Consider the following 24,117-nt stretch of genomic DNA (forward strand, 5'->3'; position numbering starts at 1 on the left):
GTGCCGGGGAGCCTGGCACCCGCCAGCGCCTCGCGCCTAGGCCTGCGCTGGGGCAGCTCCCGGGACACGGGGTCGCTGGCCCCAGCCAAGGCCCGCTCACATCCCCGAGCGGGTGGAGGGCCAGAGCTCTGGGGCGAGCCCCCTCCCTTGTGCTGCCAGGCGGGGACCCCTCCGCTGCCGCTCGGACCACAGAAAGCTCCTTATCTTGGGGGCGCTTGCCATACCAGCCCAAGGGGGGGATTTAAACCGGGTTACGCAACTGCTGCAGCGGCCCGTGTGGACGCTCATCCTCGGTGTAAGTGGGTTTGCGCGGCTTCGTTTGAGTCAGCTGGGAACAAGTAGAAGCCCTAGTCTACACTACGAATTTAGGTCAAATTTAGCAGCGTTAGATCGATTTAATCCTGCACCTGTCCACATGACGAAGCCATTTTTGTCGACGTAAAGGGCTCTTAAAATTGATTTCTGTTCTTCTCCCCGATGAGGGGATTAACGCTGAAATTGACATTGCCGGGTCGAATTTGGGGTAGTGTGGATGCAGTTCAACGGTTTTGCCCTCCAGGAGCTATGCCAGAGTGCTCCCTTGTGATGGCTCTAGACAGCACTTTGAACTCAGATGTACTAGTCAGGTACACAGGAAAAGCCCCGGGAACTTTGGAATTTCATTTCCTGTTTGGCCAGCATGGCGAACTCAGCAGTCCCCCCAAAATGTTTCTACGCTCCCCCTATCATCTCTGTCCCTGAGGTTATCGCAGATTAGAAGGCAAAAAAACCACACTTGTAATTACATGTTTTCCGAGCTCATGCAGTCTTCCCGTACTGTTAGAGCACAGCATAATGCATGGTGGCATTCAGTGGCTGAGGCCAGGAAAGAATTGCTGTGTTTGCTTAACGGCAAAAGTATCTTGCCTCGCTAGAGATCCTGCCTGAGCCAGCCTTGGGCAGGGGCATGACCGCTTTGTGAGCAGGAAGGCCATAGATATAGACATTGTATTAGGTAGCTTCTGTAGTTAGAGAAAACATTCCTACGCATTTGGCAAAGACTGGCAAAAAAAAGAGAAGCTCGTAGTGTAGTGGTTATCATGTTCACCTAACACACAAAACGTCCCTGGTTTGAAACTGGGTGGAAACAGTAAAAGTCACTGTTCCTTTTTCTGACTCCCAGAGCCCCCATCCCACTCGGGTCCCGCAGGGGAACGAACGGGGCTGCCGATGCCTCCGCCCTGGGGCCGCCCGCGGGCAGGGCCGGCTTTAGGCCGATTCAGCCGATTCGCCTGAATCGGGCCCCGCGCCACAGCTCTCCACCCCGCCCCCAGCTCACTTCTCCCTCCTCCCCTCTCCTGAACACTCCGCCCGATGCTCCTCCCCCTCCCCTGCTTCCCACGAATCAGAGGTTCGCGGGAAGTCTGAAAAGAAGCAGGGGCAGGCAGGCAGCACCAGGTAAGCTGGGGTGGCGGGGGGGCGCGAGAAGGGCTCCGGGGAGGCACGGCGTGGCCCAGTCCAGCCCCAGCCAAGCAGCTCACTCTGGCCCTGGTTCTGGCCGAGTGCGCCGGCCCGGCCCCGGCCGAGCACCCCTGGCCTCAGCGGCTCTGACCCGGCTCGGCTCCAGCCCAGCCCGGCCCGCTCGGCTCCGGCCCGGCCCCCACAAACGGCCCGGCCCCCGGGGCTTGGCTCGGCTCCGGCCCCCGCAGCTCGGCTCCGGGTCAGACCCAAGCCCCGCGACCCTGGCCAGAGCTCCGGCCGGAACGCGGCCCGATTCCTGGGGGTGGTGCTTGCCGCAAGCCCCGCCCCCAGGAATCAGGCCCCGCTCTTGCTAAAGCCGGCCCTGCCCGCAGGATTGCACCAGCTGGGCAGCCAGCCCAGACACGACCAGCCAGGGGCTGAGCGCAGTGCGCGCGCTGCTGGGTCCCCGCATAAGGCCCGGGCTCAGGGGGTTCAGGCCCAGGTGCCAGAACCACCGAGCGCCACGTGCTTGGCCGCTTCCTCCCCCCTCGGCAGTGGGAGCTGCAGCAGCGGCTGCTCCCGAGTCCCGCTGCCCAGGTGGGGAGAACAGCCGCCTCCCTACTCTCCCTCCAGGTACCGCGCCTGAGTCCTGCCTGCTCGGGGCCAGGCCGGACTCACACTCACCCCGGCTCTGCGCTCCCCTGTGTCTCCCAGGCATGGCGTGCTTGGAAAGAGGCGGGGATTTGGGGAGGGAGCCAATGGTGCAGTGAGGGGGTGGGGATTTGGGGAGGGATGCAGTGGGGGAAGGAGGGGCGGAGTCGGGGCGCGGGGGAGAGGCGTGGTAGCCTTGCTTTTTTGTCCAGTGTCCTGACCTAACATTGGTCGGGACGCGGGACAAACAAGCAAATATCGGGACAGTCCCGATAAAATTGGGACGTCTGGTCACCCTAGATCGACCTCACCAAGGTCTGCCAGCTGAACGGGGCTGAGCGGGACCCTGGCTGGCAGGAGCCGGTGGACAGAGCCCCAGACTGGGGCTCCGTCCGCCGGCCCCGCTCAGCCCACTGCCTGCCTGGGGTTCCGATCATCCAGGCAGGCCGTGGGCTGAGCGGGTCTGGCGGACGGGACTCTGGGAAAAAGGCGCAAAATGATTGTCTGCCGTTGCTTTCACGGAAAGAGGGAGGGAGGGGGGCCTGACGACATGTACCCAAAACCACCCGTGACAAAGTTTTTGCTCCATCAAGCATTGGGAACTTTAACCCAGAATTCCAATGGGCAGTGGAGACTGCGGGAACTGTGGGATAGCTACCCACAGTGTGCGCTCTGTAAGTCGATGCTAGCTGCGGTAGTGAGGATGTACTCCACCGACTAAATGTGCTTAATGTGGACATACGCAATAGACTGTATAAAATCGAATTCTAAAAAATTGACTTCTATAAAATTGACCTAATTTCGTAGTGTAGACATACCCTTAGGAAAACGCTTTTCCTTCCATCCTGCTAAGGATCAGACAGAGCATTTTACACACACTCTCTCTCTTACAAATGTCTCTTCCTGAAAGGCCAAGTAGCAAGATAGACCCTGGAAACATGCTACCCTCCCTCGCCCATAGCCTGGTAACTGGAGCAGTCATTGCACGTGATTTATGGTGCACTCCATTTCTCTCCCAGCGAATCTAGTGCCAATTGAAGCACTGCAGGACTTGGCATAAGTAAACAAGGATGGGGATAGTGGGGAAGGAAACATGCCAAGGAGACTGAGGAAAGAGTTGATCAGACTGAGCCTTAAATTGAAACGTGTTGTTAAACTCCCAGCTTAATGCTTGTTCAGAGAGAGGCAGAGTTATGCAGGTCAGTGGTGGTCACCATAACTTGATACAGCGGTCCAAGAATAAGGGAGAAGGCTTTACATGGGTGAGCTTTGCGGCACAAATAAGAACATGTGAACAGAAATGAAAGTATGTGTGTGCTGGGGCAGCAATGGCTGCTGGGTAGAATAAGGTTTCCTCTTTCTGGTTTGGGGTAAAACTTTGCGAGGTCTAGCCTGCTAATAGTTTAGGGTGGCCTTTTTGGAAGTAGGGAGGGTTATAAGAGGTGGGGTGATGAAGAGAGCTAATGAGCCTATCTATGTAGGCCTCATTTCCAGTAGGCTCAAAATAGGCAGTGTTGAACTGCCTCTATGCTGACTTTCATTTGAAGAGGGGTAGGAAGGAAATACAAATTAGGCCTGCTATGCCAGGGTTTCTTGTTGTCCTAAGGCGGGTTCCTACCCAGTGCTATTAATCTTCCTCCTTTCATGTGCAGAGGGAATGACTGGGCCTTTGCACCTTAATTCTTACTATCTTCTGTATAAAATTCTTCATAAAGCAACCCTTGAATCCCTTTTTACAGGAAAATACTTCCCCCTCCTCTTCCTCCTGTAGGTGGAACATCTCCCTTAGGAGAATTTATTGGTCAACTCTTGTACCTTTGTGGCTCAGCTGAACAGATGGTAAGAACCTAATGCACACACACTCTCTGGCTCACTCAGCATTGCCAGCATGTTGCTTTGGTAGAGGTAGCGAGGTTAGAATGAGGGTGACACGTTGGGTGAAAACCTCAGATTGTTGAGGCCTTTCTGAAGCCTTAGCACAATTAACAGACCAGGAGGAGGGGGGGGGGGAAGTGAATGACCAAGAGGAGTAAACATGACCCTGTGCCCTTCTGATTGAGCTTTTTCCAAAGTATATGGTTTTGCAAGATGGAAATTCTGGCAATAGTTAACTATTGCTATGTGAAATACAGCTTGTTAACGAATGGAAAATTCCCTGCCTGACAGACTGGAAAACTCCACACTTAACATTTCTTCCTGCTCAGCAGGAAGAAATCTGGACACTTGAATGCTCAGACACCTCTCAAGTTCCCCTGCAGACGGAAAGCCAGCCACTGGACATTTGCATTTATCGAGACCTCCTCATGACCCTGGGTAAATATGAATCTAGGGGGTAATTTGTAAGACATATTTAAGTGCTGGAGATTAAATAAAGTAGAAGCTTTGCATGAAAGCACTTATGTTTGCCTGCTTGCATCAACTATCTATTGGTCGAACAGCCATGTTCCCATTGATTATTTCCTGCCTTTGCCTCGCAAGGAGTAAAGTTCCCAAGAACTTTGGGTTCAGCAAGACCCCAGGTAACAATAGAATTGGCTCTCAGTATTGTCTTTGGTGTGAGATCTAGAATGCAATTTGAGCTGGGTGAGGGCATGTCTGCACTACAAAAGTCAACCTAAGTTACATCGATGTACAGCCGCCACAATAATTGAATCGGTTTTACATGTCCACACTACATTCCTGGTATCAGCAGCGTGCATCCTCACTAGGAGCGCTTGAACTGATTTAATTGCCAATGTGGGGCATCACAGGATAGTTTCTGAGAGGCATCAATGTAAGCAACGCAGTGTCGATACTGACACTACGTTGACCTAACTACATAGACTTAAGCACTACGCCTCTCATAGAGATGGAGTTAAGTAAGTGTAAGAAGGTGTAGTGGGTGAGTGAGTTACATTTTAGTGTAGAGGCTTACAGAGTTAGGTCGACATAAGCTGGCTTACATCAACCTAACTCTGTAGTGTAGACCAGTCCCAGGCTTGACTCTGAGTGACTGGTCTTTTATCTGAAAGATCATATTAACAAACATTTACAGAAAAGCAAAAGTTGGCTGTAAAAGGTTTGAACATTCAGAACAAGGTATTTGCCTGCTTTATAAACTTAAAAACAAAACAAAACCAAACCACTTTAATTCAGGCTAGCACTCAGCTTTGAACCTTACACTGCTACAAAACAAAATTGGTGTGAATATCTGATACAATTAAACCTATGAACCAATCCAAAAAAATGTAGTATAAAACCCAGTCAAGAAAGTGGAGTAAACCAGGGTTGTAACCATGGGTGGCGGGTGAACCCCAGGCCTTGCCCCTCTCCCTGGAATCCAGAGGCCCCCCCCATGCAGCTACTAGCCTGCTCCCCCTCCCCAGCTGCCCGAGCGCCCCCAGAAAGGAACAATCAATTGCACACATACAAAATGGGAAATGACTACCTAGGAAAAAGTACTGCAGAAAGGGATTTGGGGCTTAGAGTGGATCACAAGCTAAGTATGAGTCAACAGTATGACACTTGTGCAAAAAAAAAACAAAACATAATTTTGGGATGTTTTACCAGGAGTGTTGTCAGCAAGACACGAGAGGTAATTCTTCCACTCTACTTTGTGCTGATTAGGCCTCAACTGGAGAATTGTGTTCAGTTCTGGGTGCCACATTTCAGGAAAGATGTGGACAAATCAAAGAGAATCCAGAGAAGAGCAACACAAATGATTAAAGGTCTAGAAGACCTATGAGGGAAGAATGAAACTGGGTTTGTTTAGTCTGGAGAAGAGAAGATTGAGAGGAGACATGATAACAGTTTTCAAGTGTATAAAAGCTTGTTAAAGGAGGAGGGAGAAAAATTATTCTCCTTAACCTCTGAGGATAGAACAAGAAGCAAGGGGCTTAACTTGCAGCAAGGGTGATTTACGTTGGACATTAGGAAAAACTTCCTGTAAGGGTGGTTAAGCACTGGAATAAATTGCCCAGGGCGGTTGTGGAATCTCCATCATTGGAGATTTTTAAGAGCAGGTTAGATAAACACCTGTCAGGGATAGTCTAGATCAGTGGTTCTCAAATTGGGGGTCGTGAGGTCATTACATGGGGCGGGGGGAGAGGAGGTCACAAGCTGTCAGCCTCCTCCCCAAACCCTGCTTTGCCTCCAGCATTTATCATAGCGTTAAACATTTTTAAAAGTGTTTTTAATTTATAAGGAGGGTCCCACTCAGAGGCTTGCAGTGTGAAAGGGGTCACGAATACAAAAGTTTGAGAAACACTGGTCTAGATAGTATCAGGGGGTAGCCGTGTTAGTCTGTATCTACAAAAACAACAAGGAGTCTGGTGGCACCTTAAAGACTAACAGATTTATTTGGGCATAAGCTTTCGTGAGTAAAAACCTCACTTCTTCGGATGCATCCGAAGTGAGGTTTTTACTCACGAAAGCTTATGCCCAAATAAATCTGTTAGTCTTTAAGGTGCCACCAGACTCCTTACTGGTCTAGATAATACTTAGTCCTGCCATGAATGCAGGGGACTGGACTTAGAAGTCCCTTCCAGTCCAACAATTCTACAGTACTATAAGCGTTACAGATCAACCTGAAAAAACAACCTCCTTTCCCTCTACTCCCAATCATTTTCTACATTAGAAAATGTTTGAATAAATAATGTTATTTGGAAGCACAGAAACAGAGCAGACAACTCTGAACCCCATAATGATTTAGTACTTTTTAGTCTTGCAGAACTAGCACAGCTCTGGGCAAGTAAAATTCATTTTTCTTCTTGTTTGCACATCAATAGATGTATTATAATTGCAGACCTTTAATACTGGTTATGATGTGCAGATGAGAGAAAAAACAAAGCTTAACTTTCAGATTCCTAACGGAGTTTGCAGTAATAGCAATTAGAGAACACAATCTTTTAAAACTATAAATTGAGCATATATAATATGAAATTTAGTGAGCCTTAAAAAGTCACACTAATTATGACTGTTTTCTATGTCCCTCTTACATCTGTTTCAATCATCGTGTCCAAGAAACAGAGCAAGATGACCAGAGTCTGAAATTAGCAGAGAAACTTCTGTTGCAAGATTTCATAAACCTGACAAATTATCCCTGTGGAAGATTTTGTTTTGCACACTGTAGCACAATGAAATTGTGTATTGGCAGATGGGAGAAGACAGACACAGTGAAAAAATTGTCAATGATGTCTTTGATATTTAATACTAAATAGAAAATCAATTACTTGAATCAAACAAGTACAGTTATAAAGTTTATTTTCCATTGCATTGCTCATTTCATTTTCCTCTGAATTTGTTATATTCATGTCTAGCACAGTATCAAGAATAATTTGTACAAGTTTCCTTGAACTTGAGACTCATCACCGCTAGTAAATGAGGTTATACATTTAAGTTTATTTATTTAAAAAATCCCTTATTTAAAAATATTATAACAAGGGGCACTTGTCTAGGAATTATTTTGGGGAAGTTCTATAGCCTGTGCTATAGAGGTCAGGCTAGAAGATCACAATGGTCCCTAACCTTAGAATCTATAAATCTATTGTTAAGTTTATCACTAAAATCCTACTAAAAATATTGTAACAGCTGGAGAGGAACAGCCTCTGTATTTTTGTTGTCTACAATGTCCCCACTGTGGCTAAAATTTAAAAATTACATACGTCTACTTATCTAGAAATTATAAAGCATTGGTTTCCATTACTGCAGTGATACAATCAACATACCACTAGATAAACAATAAAAGGCTGTTAGATGGCCCCAGTGCATGGTGCTGAGACAGTGTAAGAGTTGGGTGGAAATGTTTGAAAAAAGGACAAAAAATTATGTTTTGTTTTATAAGGTCAATACCAAGTTAACTGAAAGCTATTACAATTCCTGTCCCTTTAACTTAATAGTCCTGTATAATATTATTCCACTTTTTATTTTAACACAGACATGTTTTACAGTGTATATACACTGATTTCTATTTCCCATTTGAAAACGTTTACAAATTGAAACAGCAGCTTGTATAGCAGTTTTGTCCTATTGCTAATTACAAGTAGTAATTTTTAATTCAACCAGATTTTATCTGAAAGTTCATATTAACAAACATGTACAGAAAAGCAAAAGTTGGCTGTAAAATCATTCACAGTTTTAGGTAAATGAAGATTAACAGGCAAGAGTGTTTTTCTTTTTCTTGTTCTTGATTTTTTTCCTTGAGAATGTAGCATGCTTCACATATGGCCTTTTAACTGTATCCATTTTTATCTTCTTGTTCTTCTTTAGCTTCTGATTTCTGTCAGCTCTGGAAAACAAAGAGGCAGACAAACCCATTACTACATGCTATCAAAGTACAGTGAATTGTACATTGTAGTAAACAAATACATAAATAAAAGTTCTGGACTGTTCATGAGCAAAACCTCGGAAGTATGATCTCAAAAACAGCTATTAAAGGAAAATTTTCTTTGAAATTGGATTTGTGAGATTCTAATTCACCTCCCCAGTGATAAGTTTATTTTATATAGATAGATAGATATCTTTACTCGGTATTGTAATTTTAGACCCAAATGCTTATAAACTTTTAAAAGTATATATATGATCATAGATCAAATATAAAACATGGCAATTGTTGACATTGCATGTTCAATACTGAACTGCTCTGCTCGCTTTACTATTGAAGAAATTGCACAAAGTTTAACAAACATAAGAATCTGTATAGAATACAGGAATTAAAACCTAAATAATTAACAAGTGGATTCTTTTCCATCGGTCATGGGCATGCAACATGCTATCAACTAAAAACTACACAATCTTTGTACTAACAATTACATACATTTGCAGGTGTTTACATTAACTAGCAAAGGAACATTGTTAATCCAACAATTCAATGCCCTAGAAATATGTGGAGAATAATAAAACCAATGGTCTGTAAGAACTACAGTATTCCAGTAAGATATGTCTTTGATCTCACCAAAACCTGCAGGCATGCAAAGTTTCATGGAAAAGCAAGGTCAGACTTATTTTCATGTAGATTTTACTTCTTTGAGGAAAAATATTTTTGGAAAAAATTATGAATGAGGATTTCCTTACATTTTGGCTATACATTATTCCATAATTAGAATTATTGGAAAACAGAAATGCTGGGCTAAGCCTTGCATTGATAATAGACCGCAATTACACCTGAGCTGATGTGGTATGGACACAAAATGCTAATACAGTTTTTGGGCTGTATATACAGAGGCTTCTACTCTTAGAACCACAATTTCTGCCATCTCACCTATAAAAAGGAAAGATTAAAACACTACCTCACCCACTAATATGTGCACATGCCTTACTGAACTTGAGTAACTGCATGATCTTATTATGGTCATCTGGGTTCTTCTGCTTAGGACAAAAAATAATGGATTTAACCTAAAAAAACTAAAACCTTACAGTAATTGTGGTTCTGAGAGCAGGATCCATGTGGCCAAAACATCTCTAGGTGAATATGAACCCCATGTACACAAAATCATATTATTTTGGCCAACTGGTGACCATGGAGCCATCCAGTTAGAGTCCCTCACCTAAGTACATAAAAGCAGCACAGTCCCAACTGCTACTCAGTTCCTTCTTACCACCCATGGCAGTAAGATGGAACACAAGTATCCTTGTAGCCGTATCTCAGGGGTTCTCAAACTGGGGGTCGGGACCCCGCAGGGGGTTGTGAGGTTATTACATGGGGGGGGGAGGGGTCGCAAGGTGTCAGCCTCCACCCCAAACCCTGCTTTGTCACCAGCATTTATAATAGTGTTAAATATACAAAACAATGTTTTTTAATTTATAAAGGGGAGAGGAGGTCATATTCAGAGGCTTGCTATGTGAAAGGGGTCACCAGTACAAAAGTTTGAGAACCACTGCTGTATCTTCTCTTATTGTTTAGTGTTAGCTCTACTTAGTGTTATATTATTTAGTAGCTAGTTAAGCTTGTTGGCAAATTAAAATCTTTCCCCACTTTTTTAGTAGTTACCTTGGTGCTACAGCAGTGACTATGATTGAGTCTAAGTTTCCAGACTTAGAAACTTTTCTGGTCTGTGAGGCCCTTCAATGATGGGCATATTAAAGTGCCTTTATTACCTTAGAGAGGGATATGTGCCTGGAATATGCTCAATATGCAGCTCTTTTTTAAAAACACACCCACAAAAGGCCAGACACATCTATTTTAAATTGTTTTTGTTAGAGTGCTCCATGTGAGAGACTCAAACTCTCTAGAAAGAAGCTCCTGTCTCTTCAAAGGTCACATCTACACTTTAGCTCGGGGTGCGAGTCCCAGCTTGAGGAGATATATGCTAACTCTGATCACGCTAGCACACTAAAAATAAAATGAAGCTGTGGCATTGTGAGCAGCTAGCTGTGCCAAGTTCTTGCCTAGCATCTCCAATGGTGCACTAGCTCAATCAGTGTTAGTGCAAGTATGTCTCCTTGAGCTGGGAATTATACCCTCAGCTCAAAGTGTAGATAGCTAAGTCTCACTCAGCCAGTGGTCTGGTACCCAAGACATTATGCCACAGTCATGGGTCTCCTAAGCTTCTTTAAGACCCAGCACGTGATCAAAATAGGCAGAATCTATGTCTCAAAAGGTCAGTTAGTCAAATAAATTAAGTGAGGGGCTCAACAGGGCACACGTGCAGTCCCAATGGACACTGTTGGCCAAAATATGATCCCACGTCCATGAGGCAATTCATTTGGACAAACACTTGAAGTAGTAGTATCTCCTTTTTATAGACAAGGCTGAGACAGAGATTAAATGACTTGGCCAAAGTCACAAAGGATGCAAGCAGCAAACATCATGTGAAATGAAAAAACCCTCAAAACTTCCTCAATTTATTCACTATCACAGACAATTTGAGGTTACTGAGCAACTGTTTCCCTACTTCTATCAAATCATTTTCATGAAATAATGTCCCACAATTGAGAGGTGCAGTGTCAAACTTACTTGCCAGCTCTTTCAGTCACAGAAAGATTAGGACAGGTGCTGCGTTTGTGACCTGCTCCACCACAAATAAAGCAGCCAGCTTTAGCACTCTCACAAGTGTGACCTCGAAGAGCACAGCGATTGCAAGTGTTGCAGTGAATCCAAGCTGAAAAATAAGTAAACAGGGATTTATGATTTTGAAAAGTTACAAACTTATATTACAAAACTCACAAACTCATATATTAAAACTGAAATATGATTCTATCATCATCAAGAAGTTAATTACTTGTAATTAAAAAAAGGTATTTTAAGGTTTACATTTAGTTTCTATTTCACCAGCCATTTTTTTGTTTTCACTAAACGTGCTGGGAGAAAAGAAAAAAGGAACCCGGGACATCCCCATAAATTCATTGCTTTTCTTTTAGTAAATACAATAAATTGATAAAACTGTTCTGATGTAGTAGTACTATACTGTACTACTAAGTTCATCACAGGGATGACGGTCTTAATCCTGGAAATATGAAATAGTAGTTAAAGTAACCAAGCAGCTTTGGCTCTAAATTGATAAACTATTCCTATGTATGCACAGACAGCCCCAAATGAGAGTTGCTTTCATCTATCTGAAATGATAACTTAGTCCCCACTCCCTGCCAGGTGTTTTAAGAACCATCTATATATGTTTATAGAATTCAGCTGAGAAAGCTATATAAGAATTTCTTCATGATTCTACAATAAACAGGAATCAGACTACTTAAATTCTTCTATAACTAATACAGAGGAATTTACTGTGCCTTGATTCAACAACAAAAAGATATGTTTTCGCACAGCTGAAATCCACCCTGACAAGCTGAATTTTGGGGGCTGTCTATGGAAGTTGGTTTTTTTGGTTTGTTTGGTATTTTTGCACTGAATCATTAGGTCTTTTATAGTATACTATTTTCATTTCTAGTTTTTGTTTTGACTTCTTTGGACTATAACTTATATAATAAGTGTGCTTGTATTACTTAGAAAAATAATTTTCTGTACTTACAGGGCTTTACACATTTTTTGCAAAGAAAGCAATGATTCCATCGCCTTCCATCCTACAAAAAAGATTTTGTAAGTAATTTGTTAATTTTAAACAAAAACATTTTCAAACGTTACTAATGAAATATGTACTATAATTTTAAACTGTACTGTACTCCCAGTCTTCCTGGCAAACATCACTGAAATATTTCAAAAATATGGCATATATGTGTACATAGGTGGTATACACAGATACCCTGAAAACACAGATCCTGAGCATCCCTTGGCAACTGTTAGCAGTAATGATATGCCTTAAAGGGCAGCATATTGTTCCACCTTTCCAAACATAGGAAAAAATGGTACATGGCAGCATGTTTTTGATGGATGGGGTCATGAGGGTGAAGGGCAAATGTGTAAACTTCTGGTGTTCTCCTTCCAACCCAAATCAATCAGGAAATGGAGACAGAAGATCCCACAGGACCTGATCTATAGCCCAAATCAATAGAAAGCCTCCCATACTGAGCTCCCTGCCACGAAAGATATACAGTCAATATGAGAACAGGTTTATAACAAGACAAAAGTATGCAAATACATCACTTTACAATTGCTAAAATTCTTTTCCAGAAAGAGGGACTTACTTTTGACGTACATGAATTGCAGATCTCACAGTGCTGGTTCCCTGAACTAACATATCGCTGACACACAGAGCAAAACCTGAAAAAAGCAGTTACAAAAGCACTGGTCTGCTGTTTGCTCAAAGACTTTATCAATGGATCAATTCAACAAAAAGTTGCATGAGGAATGCAAATTTAGTTTGGCAAATCTAAAATCTCACTATCAAGCTATGGAATAATCAATTTTTTTTGTTTTTGTTTTTTAGTTTTTAAATATTGGCTGGAGTCACTTGAGCATGTACTGTAAGCATATCCTTTTATACCTTACCTGTAACCCTCTTCCACAGGAAGTACTATCATACTTGGGGAAATGTTGGTGAAAATACGAACAGGAGACTGTTTACGGCCTGTCTTTCCATGTTTATAAAGTGCATGATTATCATAGTCTACCTAGAAAATGAAGGCACAGGAAGAACAAATTAATTAAAAATATCTTTAAACTTCCTACCAAGTACTATGCTAAAAAGTGACAATGGCATTTAGCATGTTTATTCCCTTTCTACACCCTCCAAGAAGTTCATGTTTCTTTGAGTTAGACTCCATCCCTGGTGCAAACAAAATAGCAAAATTAGATTATAAACGCTAGAGTAGATATTAGGTCATCATTATTAATTAGTGTGATTATACTACTGGGGGTGACTGTGGGTTCCTACCATTTAAACTAGTGCATCTTCCCTTTTTATTACACTTTTGCACCGAAGATCTGCGGTTATTTTACAGTTGCTGTGGAGGAGAGAGAGATATCTCCCCTTTGTTAAAATAATCCATTACTTAAAGGAAAACTGCATCCAGTTTGTTCAGCCTGGCAGTATGAAAGTTCACAGGCTAAGAAGCATTTCTCACCCCACATAAAAAAGTTTTAGTTACAATTACTATTTCTGAGCATAGTGCTGGAAACTGGTATCGTGCTATAGAAACTGTCACCTTGGACACTGCCAAAATTACAGAGCCAAAAATGTAAACCTGTTTCCAATATATACATATACAATGTTTAAAAATATTCACTTCTTTCCTCAGGCCATTGAACTGAAGTTAAGACAGGTTGGAAACTAGTTTACTATTGCTTGTCTTGGGCTCTCGGCAGTCAGTGTCACAATTTCACAATAATAGACTGCAATCGTGTATCAGACTTTCATAAGAGATCAAGCCCAGAATTAATTTTTCTATCTTAAAAACATGCTGCATGGTTCATTTAAATAAGCATTTCCCCAAACCACCATGTCACAACTCAGTGCAGAAGCAAACACCAGCCCTTGTTACTAGGAAACTGGCTTAATTCAATAAGTAAGGCGAGTTCTACCTTCCTAGCTGTAATTTTATGTATCAATAGTGTGATGTACTCAGATGATATAGTGATGAGTACCATAGAAATGTAATATTGTTAGGACACCTAAGTCATTTTACACAATGGTATAAAAAAAAGGATATGCACCAATTTTAGTACAGAATATAAAAACATTTGTTTCACAAGGAAAAATGTTTTAATATACTTCTAACAGACATCCATACAACACAATTGACCTCACAGATACAAATCCTTTGATATAGTACAACACGCAAACTTTACGAATTACATGTATCCACTCGTGGAGCCAAAACCATTTCATTGCTTTATCCCTGACACTTAGAACAAGCATTTGCGAAAGAATGTTTCCAATGGTAAACAGATCCCATTTCTAGCTGTGAGGGGTTGTAAGAAACAGACCTTCGGCTTTTCATTGGTCCAGGATTGAAAGTTACAAAACTTCACTGGCCCAATGGGTAAGAGAAATTCCACATTTAGGGAAAGTAAACTGTTTGGGGCTTATTTATTTATTTAAGACAGCTGTTTGAGTAACTCAAAGAGCTTGTCTACAAAGGGATATTCAGGGCAAGTCTACACTTAAAGTGCTGCGTTCATGCAGCTGCACTGATAGAACTGCGCCATTGTAGTGCTTTAATGAAGACACTATGTTAACGGGAGAGAGCTCTCCCATCAGCACAGTTAATCCACATCTCTGAGAAGCAATAGCTATGTCAGCGGAAAACACTCTCCCACTCACAGCAGAGAGAGAGTGAGTGTGTGTGTGTGTATTTCACCCCCCCCCCCCCCCGGTGACACAGTTATACTGATAGAGGTCTGTAGTGTAGACCAGCCCATAGAAAAATTAATCCAAATTAACTAAAGGTGGGAATTTAAAATAGAGTAGCTAAACTGCATTAAATCCCTGTGCGGACACACTCATTCAGAATTAAAGAAGCCATATTCACTTTGGAAATGAATTAAATTAAACCGAATTAAGGCCACTTTAATTCTAAATGAGAATGTCCACACGGAGGTTTAATTAATCCACTTTAAATTCAGACCTTAGGGCTGTTCTACACTGAAAACTTACATTGCTCAAGGATCTGAAAAATCCACCTTTGAGACATAGCTGGGTGGATGGAAGAATTGTTCTGTTGACCCAGCTAACACTTCTTGGGGAGGTGGATTAACTACAGTGGCAAGAGAACCTCTCCCATCACTGTAATGAGCGTCTGCGCTGAAGCGCTCCAACAGTGCTGCTGTAGCGTTTTAAATATAGACAAACCCTTAGTTAATGATTAACTTTCCTGAATGACCCCATGTGGGCAAGCCCAAAGCTTTGTTATAGTAAAAGCATCTCAAGTGAGAAGGATTAGTGGATAGCAGGGCAGCTGACGTGTCAAAGGAGCTTGATAAAGGCATCACACTGCTCCACAGTTTATCTGAGAGATCACCAATATAAATGTGGCATATATGCATCAGGTACAGAAATAACTTGACAGATGCTGTGGTGTTCGCTCTGCTGCACAACAAGGCATGAAGTTGAAGACAAATTGCCTTTTGCACAAAAGTATTCTGATTATCCACAGTCCAGCTCATTTTAATTTCTTATATGTGTAGTGTAAATTAAGAGCATTAATTAGATTTGGTCATACCTGGTAATCCATCATACTGAAGCTTGGGAAAAATTCAAGAATGCGAGACTCAAAGAAGTATGGAAATATCCAAAAAATTGGCAACTCTTTGCTGCTGTGATCTAATAATAAAAAGATTCAGATATATTTTTTGTTAAATAAGGAAAGCAGAATGAGCTGCATGAAACTTTACTAATATTTATGCACTCAATGCAGTTGTTATGTGTGTGACAATAGTTCACATGGAACCAATTCCATTAAGAGGGCAGAATGTTAGCCAGACACTATAGTTATATCCAGCTCCTATCAGTAAATTCACCTGGGTAGTTAGCTTCCACCTAGACAACAAGGATAGGTGAAAGTGACATTGGTTTAATGTCTTATCCACAAAACAAATATAGAAGAAATTAAAAAAAAAAAAAAAGAAGATGAAGAAACTTTGTATAAAGAAAGTGATTTGTTTCAATGTCAGGACATTATTAGTCATATTTTTGAAAGGGCACCTCAACCATTAGTTACAACATATATTTAATTTACCATATTGGTCTTACATCTTTAGAAACTAGAATGAAAATTTGTGTACCTCAACTCAAGAATCAGGTACCGTTTTAAACACTAGTTTATTATTACGGGGTGATGAAGTTATTAACTCCATTATCTTATTTGCTTGCAACAAATACCTTCCTCTTGTGTCTCTCTCCATGTAGCAATCAGCTTTTTGAAACTAAAAGCCAAGGGCTCCACCAAACCTCCAAATGGGGGATCAGTCACCAATATGACTCCTTCACCTTTCTCTTGATGCAAGAATTTTCTACAGATTTTATGTGCAGCCTGCAGGAGATATCGGTTACTTTCCAGAAAAAGAGCTCAAAAAGTTTAAGGACAGCTTCAGGCATTATTAAAAAAACCTTTTTTTTAATACGTTTGTAGTTTCCTTTTAGAAGTCTGAAAATATGTATTGCCTTTTAATTTCTTAGTGTTTGTGAAAACTGTTAGATTGAGAACACTGAAAATGAGTCCTTTATTTTTCATATACTAGATATAGTAAGGATAGCAACAGTTCAAGCTTCCTAACACTGCCCTTCTTATTGGGTCCTAACCCAGACCTGGAGGGATGGAGGCCAATGCCCATTCAATATTTGCTCTTTTCTCTTGGCTAGCAATTACCAAGTTATGAATGCAGATGCTAAATAGCCACCCCACTAGAAATTAGGATAAAGTCACTAGTTTATTCCATATCATTACCAAATCTATTACTTTCAGAAACAAATATTCCATTCTGGAGCTGGATTTCCACTGATAGCCTTGCACATCTAGATTAGTATTCTACTTACATCCTAAACAATCATGTACTGTTCCTTCCCCTATGAACCATGTCCAAAAAAGTAGTGGTTTAATAGCTTCAAATGATCTATTATGTATACATTTCTATAGTGCCAATCATTTGAGACTTCCCATAAGTTAAAAAATTAAACTACAACAGGGTGTAACTATCCCTAATACTTAAAAAAAAAAAAAAAGTGTAAGATACAGTAATACTTTAGTAGAATGATAAAGGATTGGATCTGAACCAAGAAAGCAAGGAAAGTTCATTATGGAACTGAAACCTCAAATAGCTGGTTTCATTTCTGAATGTTAGTTTTATTTATTATTTTTGAGTTAACGTTAAAAGCTATAGATATGTTGTTATAAGCTGGTAGCTACAGTAACATTTATTGTGTAAAATTACTTGGATGAAGGTATTGTCAGAAACAATCTCAAATTTGTAGATTATATTACAGTATAGTTGTACTCTGGAAAGTGACTATAAACATGGCATTGTGGGGTTGCATGTTTCTTTTCAATGATTCCCAGACCAGAAGTGCTCAGTATAACTGTAAAAAGATGTTTTTACTAACTGTCAACACTACATATTTGTCCTCACTTCAGAGAGTCAAGCTGAGATATTTCAATCTTGCACATTTGTAGTAAATCCTGCCCTCAGTGGACCAGTGTAACCCCATTGTCTTCAGTGGACTTTAATAATACATTCTGTTAGCAATTCACAAGTGGGAAGCTTGCTCCCTCTTCACGGTGTTGGATCTGCAAGACTAACTGGAGTAAAAAGCAGTAGCCAGCAGATAGGACTCTGAAGACACAAAGGGAGTAATCTGTTGAAAAGGGTGGGGCCATTTTTAAGAAGTCACTTCTCAGACTGGAGAAAATAACTTGTACTGATAAACTATTTTGTATTAAAGAGAAAAAAGTAACTAAAAAGTAGTTAAAGTAAAATAGGCAGTTATTCTTGGATATAATGGTATAAGTTACTGAAGAAATAGACACTGCTATTCTTTGATCTAAAATAGAGTTTGCTGGGCATTACATTATGGTAACTATTTTATAATATTTTGGACCATATCAGTAATTTGAACAAAGTTCTACATGAACAACATACACAGCTTTGAGAAAATGTTCAGGGAATTTGACTGGCCCTTACCTCTCCACCAAAGAAATAATGGTTAAACATATTATAGTGGCAGAAGTCTTCCTCTGTATAAAACTGTGAATACCTGTAAAGTAAGTTTTCAATGTAATAGAAAACATATAAATAGATTCCTGTATGTTAGTAGTATGTTAGTTTGGGGGAAAACTTGTGAGCACAGGGCCATGACTGCTTAATTACAAATTATCTTGGCAGGCTGAGTGCAGAAGTACTTATATTGGCCAATCCCTGAGCTAGCTGGAAAACAAGTATACTTCATGGATCCTGGCTAGGGGGAAAAAAGAACAAATGGCAAAAATTAAAAATAAAACAAACCACACAGAAAAAATAGTGTGTGTATGTTCCCCAGACAGACACTTAGCAAAACCTACCTGAAATCAATATCTAGCAGAAGGCTTTTAACACTGGACTCCTGTTCTCGTGACACTTTTAATTGGATCAACTCATGAAGCCTGAAGTAATTAAAGCAAAGCAGTTTTATATATCATATCATGAGTGCTTAAGAAAATAGTCATCTAGATAAAGAAAAAACTTATTTTTCAGATAAAATAACTTGAATTTGGGAGATTTCAGTTTGATCAATCTTAGAATTTCACTAATATTTAAAGTTAGAAAGAAATGTCCCATTACCTGAAACACAATATCAGAGATTATAAAGCAGTGGAGATTGTTGAGCTCATCAGAATTCTCACTTTTTTTTCTTTTTTTCTTTTTTAAATAAAAAGAGGCTTCTTGTGTGATGGGGAAACCCAGTGCACTTCAGTGCCACTACCATGGAAGACAGCAAAACTCTACTTTCTAATGAAAGATGACTGTTGGTACTTCACTATAATATTTATAGGGTCTTCCCTATCTGCATCTTCATAAGAACTTCATGAGCTGCTTTGGCAATACCAAGTACTTCGAACCAGAGCTCACGAAGGCACTTTTAATGACACATACAGAGGGAGAGAACCCTTCTACTAGATATTCAATCATGTAAGAAAAAGGACTAAGCAAATTAGTAACAAGTATTTCTTGCAAGACATATTGATGCTCACTAACATACCTTGGTGTGCCAACACAGAGCACTCTTTTGAATCCTAGTGCAATAATAAGGTCCAGCAGAAACTGACAGCTTCTATCTGCAAACAAATACTGTGCATTTGTCTTCTTATTCTTCAGTGGACACAAAAGTTGACTGGGCCTTTGTAAATGGGCAATGGAGATATCACTAAGTACTTGATGGCCAGAGTGTTTTCCCCACTCCATGGGCAATAGCAACTGCTGGCATTCTTGACAAAATTTCCTTTCTGATAATGGCAATAGACCAAACTGCTTATACCTTCAAATACAAGATAAAATGAGGAACCAATTTTACAAAACAAACCATTGAATGAAGGTATGAAATTAGTCCAAGTATTTTATAAAAGTTTAAACAATAAAATAGCACTATTTCAAACGTACTGCACCTCCATCAATTAATGGTTAAGAAAAAAAATGTTCAACAGCATGCTTGGGAAAAGCATTACTTGACAAGAGAAGGGTGTAGCATGGGGGCTAATTGTGTTGTGAATCTCACCAGAGGCTGGTCTACATAGAGAAGAACCTATTCCTGCTACTAGCTAAAGAGCCACTCCTTTAACTCAAGTGGTAGAAGCCTGTTCTTTTGGTGCTAAAGGTTCAAATGACCTTAGTAACTGAAGACATTGGGCCCCCTCCAGACTTCTAGCAGCAACATGGTCAGCAATACCCTTGGCTGGGGCAAAAACTTCTTCTAAAAACTCTGGAGTAGGATGACAGCAAGACCTTTATGAAATATTCAGTAGTGTACATTTCCTTTGGGCTGTGCTATCCAGCTCACTTAATTGAGCAATTGGCTTTCATTTTTATATTATTTTCTAACTGCATTCACCACTTAAATTGAACTCCTACTACTGCTGACCTACATTATTTTTATTACCTTAGTGCCCACAATGTGCTAGGCACTGTCCACTCATACAAAGATACAGTCCCTGCCCTGAAGAGATCACAATTTAAGGAAACATTTCATGGAATTTTGTTCTTCATAGTTGACTGGTTCTTATTTTCCCAAATCTTGTCTGTAATTTTTCATATTTTTAATTAGTATAATGGAGGGATGATCAGTACATCTGATGTACCTAACTAACTACATGCTCATATTTAGAAATGAAAATGCACATAGTAACAATACCTTTCCACGTTCTGTCTGTGTGACAAAGAGGGTTGACAACTTCTATTAACTTCTTCTCGTGCTGAAAGTCTAGCTTCTGACACCTGTAGATATAGAAAATGTAAACAAAGATGTGAACCTAACTATGCTATACGAAAAGTTCACACTTCTCTGTTGAAAAAAGTATGGAATCCCAGAAGACCTAACATTTCTATTTCAGCATCTGACTATCCTTGCAAAAGATTCTACTACTCAGAAGAATTCCCACAATCCCTGCGGCGATCATGACAGCATTCAACATACTGGGAAGGTGATTCCGTGGAAGAATTCAAACATCCTATGAAGGATAAATTCCCTTCTTTTCATCCTTCTACAATAATAAAACCAGGAGTGGGAAATCAAAAATGTTCTTTTGCAGTGATTTACACACTGCTAAAGGACGCCACAGTCTAAATGAGATCCTAATCCCTGTAAGGAGTATAGCCTGGTGCTGCCACCGACAATGAGAATTTTGCCATTGGCTTCAATAGGTGGAGGATCAAGGCCTTGTAGCTGTCCTGAAAGTATGACTGGTCCTCCCCAAGTGTTTAAAAAATATTTATTTTATTCCTATAAAAAATTCATACTTCCTGTCAGATTTTATTTAACCTTTTTAATGCAGCTGCAAAACATCTACAAAGAAGCGACAAAACTAATTTATTTAAAGGACACAATGGAAGGCAGGGAAGTTTAATGGACTGGGAACCAAGGAACCTATAGTAGTGGCTTTGTAAAGAATGTATAATTCCTATATGGACACATGTCTATCCACTGGCAACACCACTTCACTCCACACAATGCAGTGTATAGCCATCACACACAGTTTTCAAGTTAGACAACTTTTCCTCACTTCCAAACAGCTGGGTTTGAACAGCAGATCAAGGGGTGAAAGGCTTAAGAACCTGATTAATAAACTTCTGCGCTAATATCATCCCCTAAGAAGTGAGTTTTAAGATCCAATTTGAATCATGCACAGATATGTTGAGAATAGTATTGGAGAGAGGTAAGTTACACACTCATGAACGTGAAGAAATGATAACACCAAGTCCAGTGGGAAGATAGTGGCAAGGTATCCCCTCTGAGCTCCACCAAGAGTTAACATTCTTTTTAAATTGTCTGAGCAAAGACATACAAATCAGGAAAGAGTACAAAGAACTGTATTGTGTTTTGTAATATTCACGTAGAGTGACATTTAACCTCAGCTGTACTTCCTTTGAAAGCAAATCCTATTTGAAACTGGATCCCCAGAGCTGCAGGGATATTTCACTATTTAGCCCATTCTCTTCGCCCAACAGTTGGAACTTTAGAAACAGTAAATATTATTGGTTCTCAGATAAAAGAAATCTTCAGTTCAAATATATATACACACAAAAGAAAAAAAAACATTTACCATATCTTAGATAGTATTTTCTTACCTTCTCATTTTCCCATTGAAAAAAATTACAGTCTTTCCTATCTCTACATGCTGAACAAGCATAAAATCTTCTTCCCTCTTCTTTTCCTTGGCTAATCTTTACAAACAGAAGAGTAGGACCTAAAGGAGAAATGGGCTGAGATCAGTACATGTAAAAGAAAAAAATGCAAATTTTCCATTTCCTACAATACTAGTTATAAGGGATTATAGAATTAGATTTGAGATACATTTATAGCCATCCCTCCCCGACTCTCCCTACGTCCCCTCTACTCTGCTCCGCTCCAACTAGCCCCCATTCTCCCCAGCCCCTTCCCGTCCCGAGTTCCCTCCCCATCAATCCCCGCTGGCCTCTGCTCCCTCCAACCAGCCCCCATTCTCCCCAGCCCCTTCCCGTCCCGAGTTCCCTCCCCATCAATCCCCGCTGGCCTCTGCTCCCTCCAACCAGCCCCCATTCTCCCCAGCCCCACCTTTCCTTCCCCTCCCCGATCCTCCCCACCTCCCTCCCTCCGCTCCCCTCCAACCGCCCGCATTCTCCCCAGCCCCTGAGCTCCCCCCCAAGCCCGCTACCTTCTGCCCCCCACCCGGGATCCCTCCCAGAGGCCGGGCTCAGGACAGCGCTACCCCCGACTCACCGTGCGGGCAGCAGGGAACGGGCCGGCCGGACTCCTGCCCCAGCAGCACCGCTACCCCCGAGCCCCGCAGATTCCTCTCGGTTCCGGCCGCCGCATCCTCCATGTCAACCTCCAAGCCCCAGTCGGCGGCTCCCGCTACAGGCTGCCATGCCACCGTCCCGGCAGCCTTCGCGCACACTGCCGGTGTGGGGTTGTGATCCCTGCGGGCGAGAGAACACATGCAAATCCCCACTCCGCGAGCGGCGGCTACAGCGCCACCCCGTGGCCGGAGGAGCGCCCGCCGCAGGTGGGTAGCAGTTGGGATTTGCAGCCCTACTTAAATGACAAATTGAGCGTTTTCCTCACTTCTGTCCCTTCCCTCGCCCCCACCTGCACAGAGAGCTGCGGCTGCACCCAGGGCCGGCTCCAGGCACCAGCGCAGCAAGTGCGTTCTGGGGGCGGCAAGCCGCAGGGGCCGGCCTCTTGGTCACTGTGAGGGAGGTAGTGAGGCCACCTTCGCCTGACTGCGGTGCTTGGGGCGGCAAGACATAGAGCCGCCCCTCTATCTAAGGGCAGGTCTTCACTACAGCGAGGGGTCGATTTAAGATATGCAAATTCAGCTACGCGCAGAGCGTAGCTGAATTCGACGTATTGCAGCCGACTTACCCCGCTGTAGGGACGGTGGCAAAATCGACCTCTGCGGCTTCCCGTCAACGGCGCTTACTCCCACCTCCGCTGGTAGAGTAAGAGCATCGATTCGGGGATCGATTGTCGCATCCCGATGGGATGCGATAAATCGATCCCTGAGAGGTCGATTTCTACCCGCCGATTCAGGCGGGTAGTGTAGACCTAGCCTAAGGGTCTAGAATATAATCTGATGGGTCTAGAATGCCTCTTCAGGGATGTGGAACATAGCTTGATATGTTGTTGTTTTTTTGCAGTGTCTTTTGCAATCTGTAAAGTATTTTCAGAAATCTGTAAGGAGGCAAAAAAATTATCAGGAGAAATCCAGACATTTCCTAGAGGAAACTGGAATGAGTCTGGAAGATTCAGTAAATTACCCAGAAGAATGAACAATGTGTCAGGGTATTTGGAACATGTCTAAAGGAGTTTCTCATGTACTTTTGCCCAATAATTTTTGATCTAAAAGCTTCCAAATGCCACCTTTCACTTCTCTGTTCCTCAGCCTGTAGATGATGGGGTTAAGCATTGGAACAAGAACTGTGTAGATAAGGAAGAGGAGTTTGTCAATGTCCCTTGAGCCAGTTGATTTGGGGTGTAAATACACAACCGTTCCTGAGCCATAGAACAGAGTCACATCAAGGAGGTGTGAGGAGCAGGTGGAGAAAGCCTTGTGTCTGTCCTCAGCTGCCAGCATCTTCAGGACGGTGCAGATTATTTTAATATAAGAGATGAGTATGAGAAGAAAGGGGTGTCTGCAAAGAATAAGGCACCTGTGAACACAGTTATCTTATTCCAATAGGTGTGTACAAATGACAATTCCATCAGAGGGAGGACATCAAAGAAGAAATGGTTGATTTCAGGAGAACTGCAGAAAGGCAAAGAAAGCACAAATCACGTTGGCAATGCAGGTGATGGAGAAATAAAGGAAGGCAGCTTGCAAGGATGAGGGTATCCCCTTCACATCTCTACACTTCTCCATTCAAGCCTCCATAGATCTTTGTGCAGTGAGTCTGCTCCCAGAGACCTCAGGAAGTTCTCGGTAGCTCAGGAAGACTGCAGTTGCTCAGGAGACGCCCTGGCCAGAGACAACCTACCTCTATTCACCCCAATCCAG

At 42.0% G+C, this 24,117-nt stretch overlaps 1 protein-coding gene and 1 long non-coding RNA gene across 4 annotated transcripts in view; one reads left to right on the plus strand and one right to left on the minus strand.

The window, feature by feature from the left end:
* LOC122174192 (uncharacterized) overlaps nucleotides 1-24,117 on the plus strand; it is a 28,033-nt gene continuing 3,916 nt past the window's right edge. Inside the window, exons 1-5 of one of the 3 annotated variants that reach the window (XR_006175678.2) lie at nucleotides 1-295; nucleotides 3,831-3,930; nucleotides 4,296-4,404; nucleotides 12,035-12,100; nucleotides 16,308-18,209. This is a non-coding gene — a long non-coding RNA (uncharacterized LOC122174192). Of the gene's footprint in view, nucleotides 296-3,830; nucleotides 3,931-4,295; nucleotides 4,405-12,034; nucleotides 12,101-16,307; nucleotides 18,210-24,117 lie in introns of those variants that run through there. The other 2 variants (XR_010601533.1, XR_006175679.2) reach the window with 2 other exon arrangements.
* Nucleotides 7,254-22,588, minus strand: ZCCHC4 (zinc finger CCHC-type containing 4). Its single transcript, XM_005303459.5, has 13 exons — nucleotides 22,341-22,588; nucleotides 21,710-21,828; nucleotides 20,277-20,359; nucleotides 19,131-19,406; nucleotides 18,454-18,534; nucleotides 18,077-18,149; nucleotides 16,281-16,431; nucleotides 15,622-15,722; nucleotides 12,950-13,071; nucleotides 12,646-12,721; nucleotides 12,033-12,084; nucleotides 11,024-11,168; nucleotides 7,254-8,356 (listed from the first exon to the last, which is right to left on the minus strand). Exons 1-13 carry the CDS (start codon nucleotides 22,558-22,560, stop codon nucleotides 8,221-8,223), a joined length of 1,635 nt encoding a protein of 544 aa, XP_005303516.2. The 5' UTR covers nucleotides 22,561-22,588; the 3' UTR covers nucleotides 7,254-8,220.

The sequence above is a fragment of the Chrysemys picta genome, chromosome 5 (genome assembly GCF_011386835.1).
Source record: "Chrysemys picta bellii isolate R12L10 chromosome 5, ASM1138683v2, whole genome shotgun sequence".
Lineage (NCBI taxonomy): Eukaryota > Metazoa > Chordata > Testudines > Emydidae > Chrysemys > Chrysemys picta.

Bases quoted from the DNA above. Each gene is read 5' to 3' on its own strand.
- ZCCHC4 (XM_005303459.5), bottom strand. From the start codon at position 22,560: ATGTGTTCTCTCGCCCGCAGGGATCACAACCCCACACCGGCAGTGTGC. The intron at 21,829-22,340 runs GTGAGTCGGGGG...TTTCTCCTTTAG, and splicing joins CGTTCCCTGCTGCCCGCACG to GTCCTACTCTTCTGTTTGTA. The intron at 12,085-12,645 runs GTAAGTCCCTCT...TCTTTTTTGTAG, and splicing joins GCAATTCATGTACGTCAAAA to GATGGAAGGCGATGGAATCA.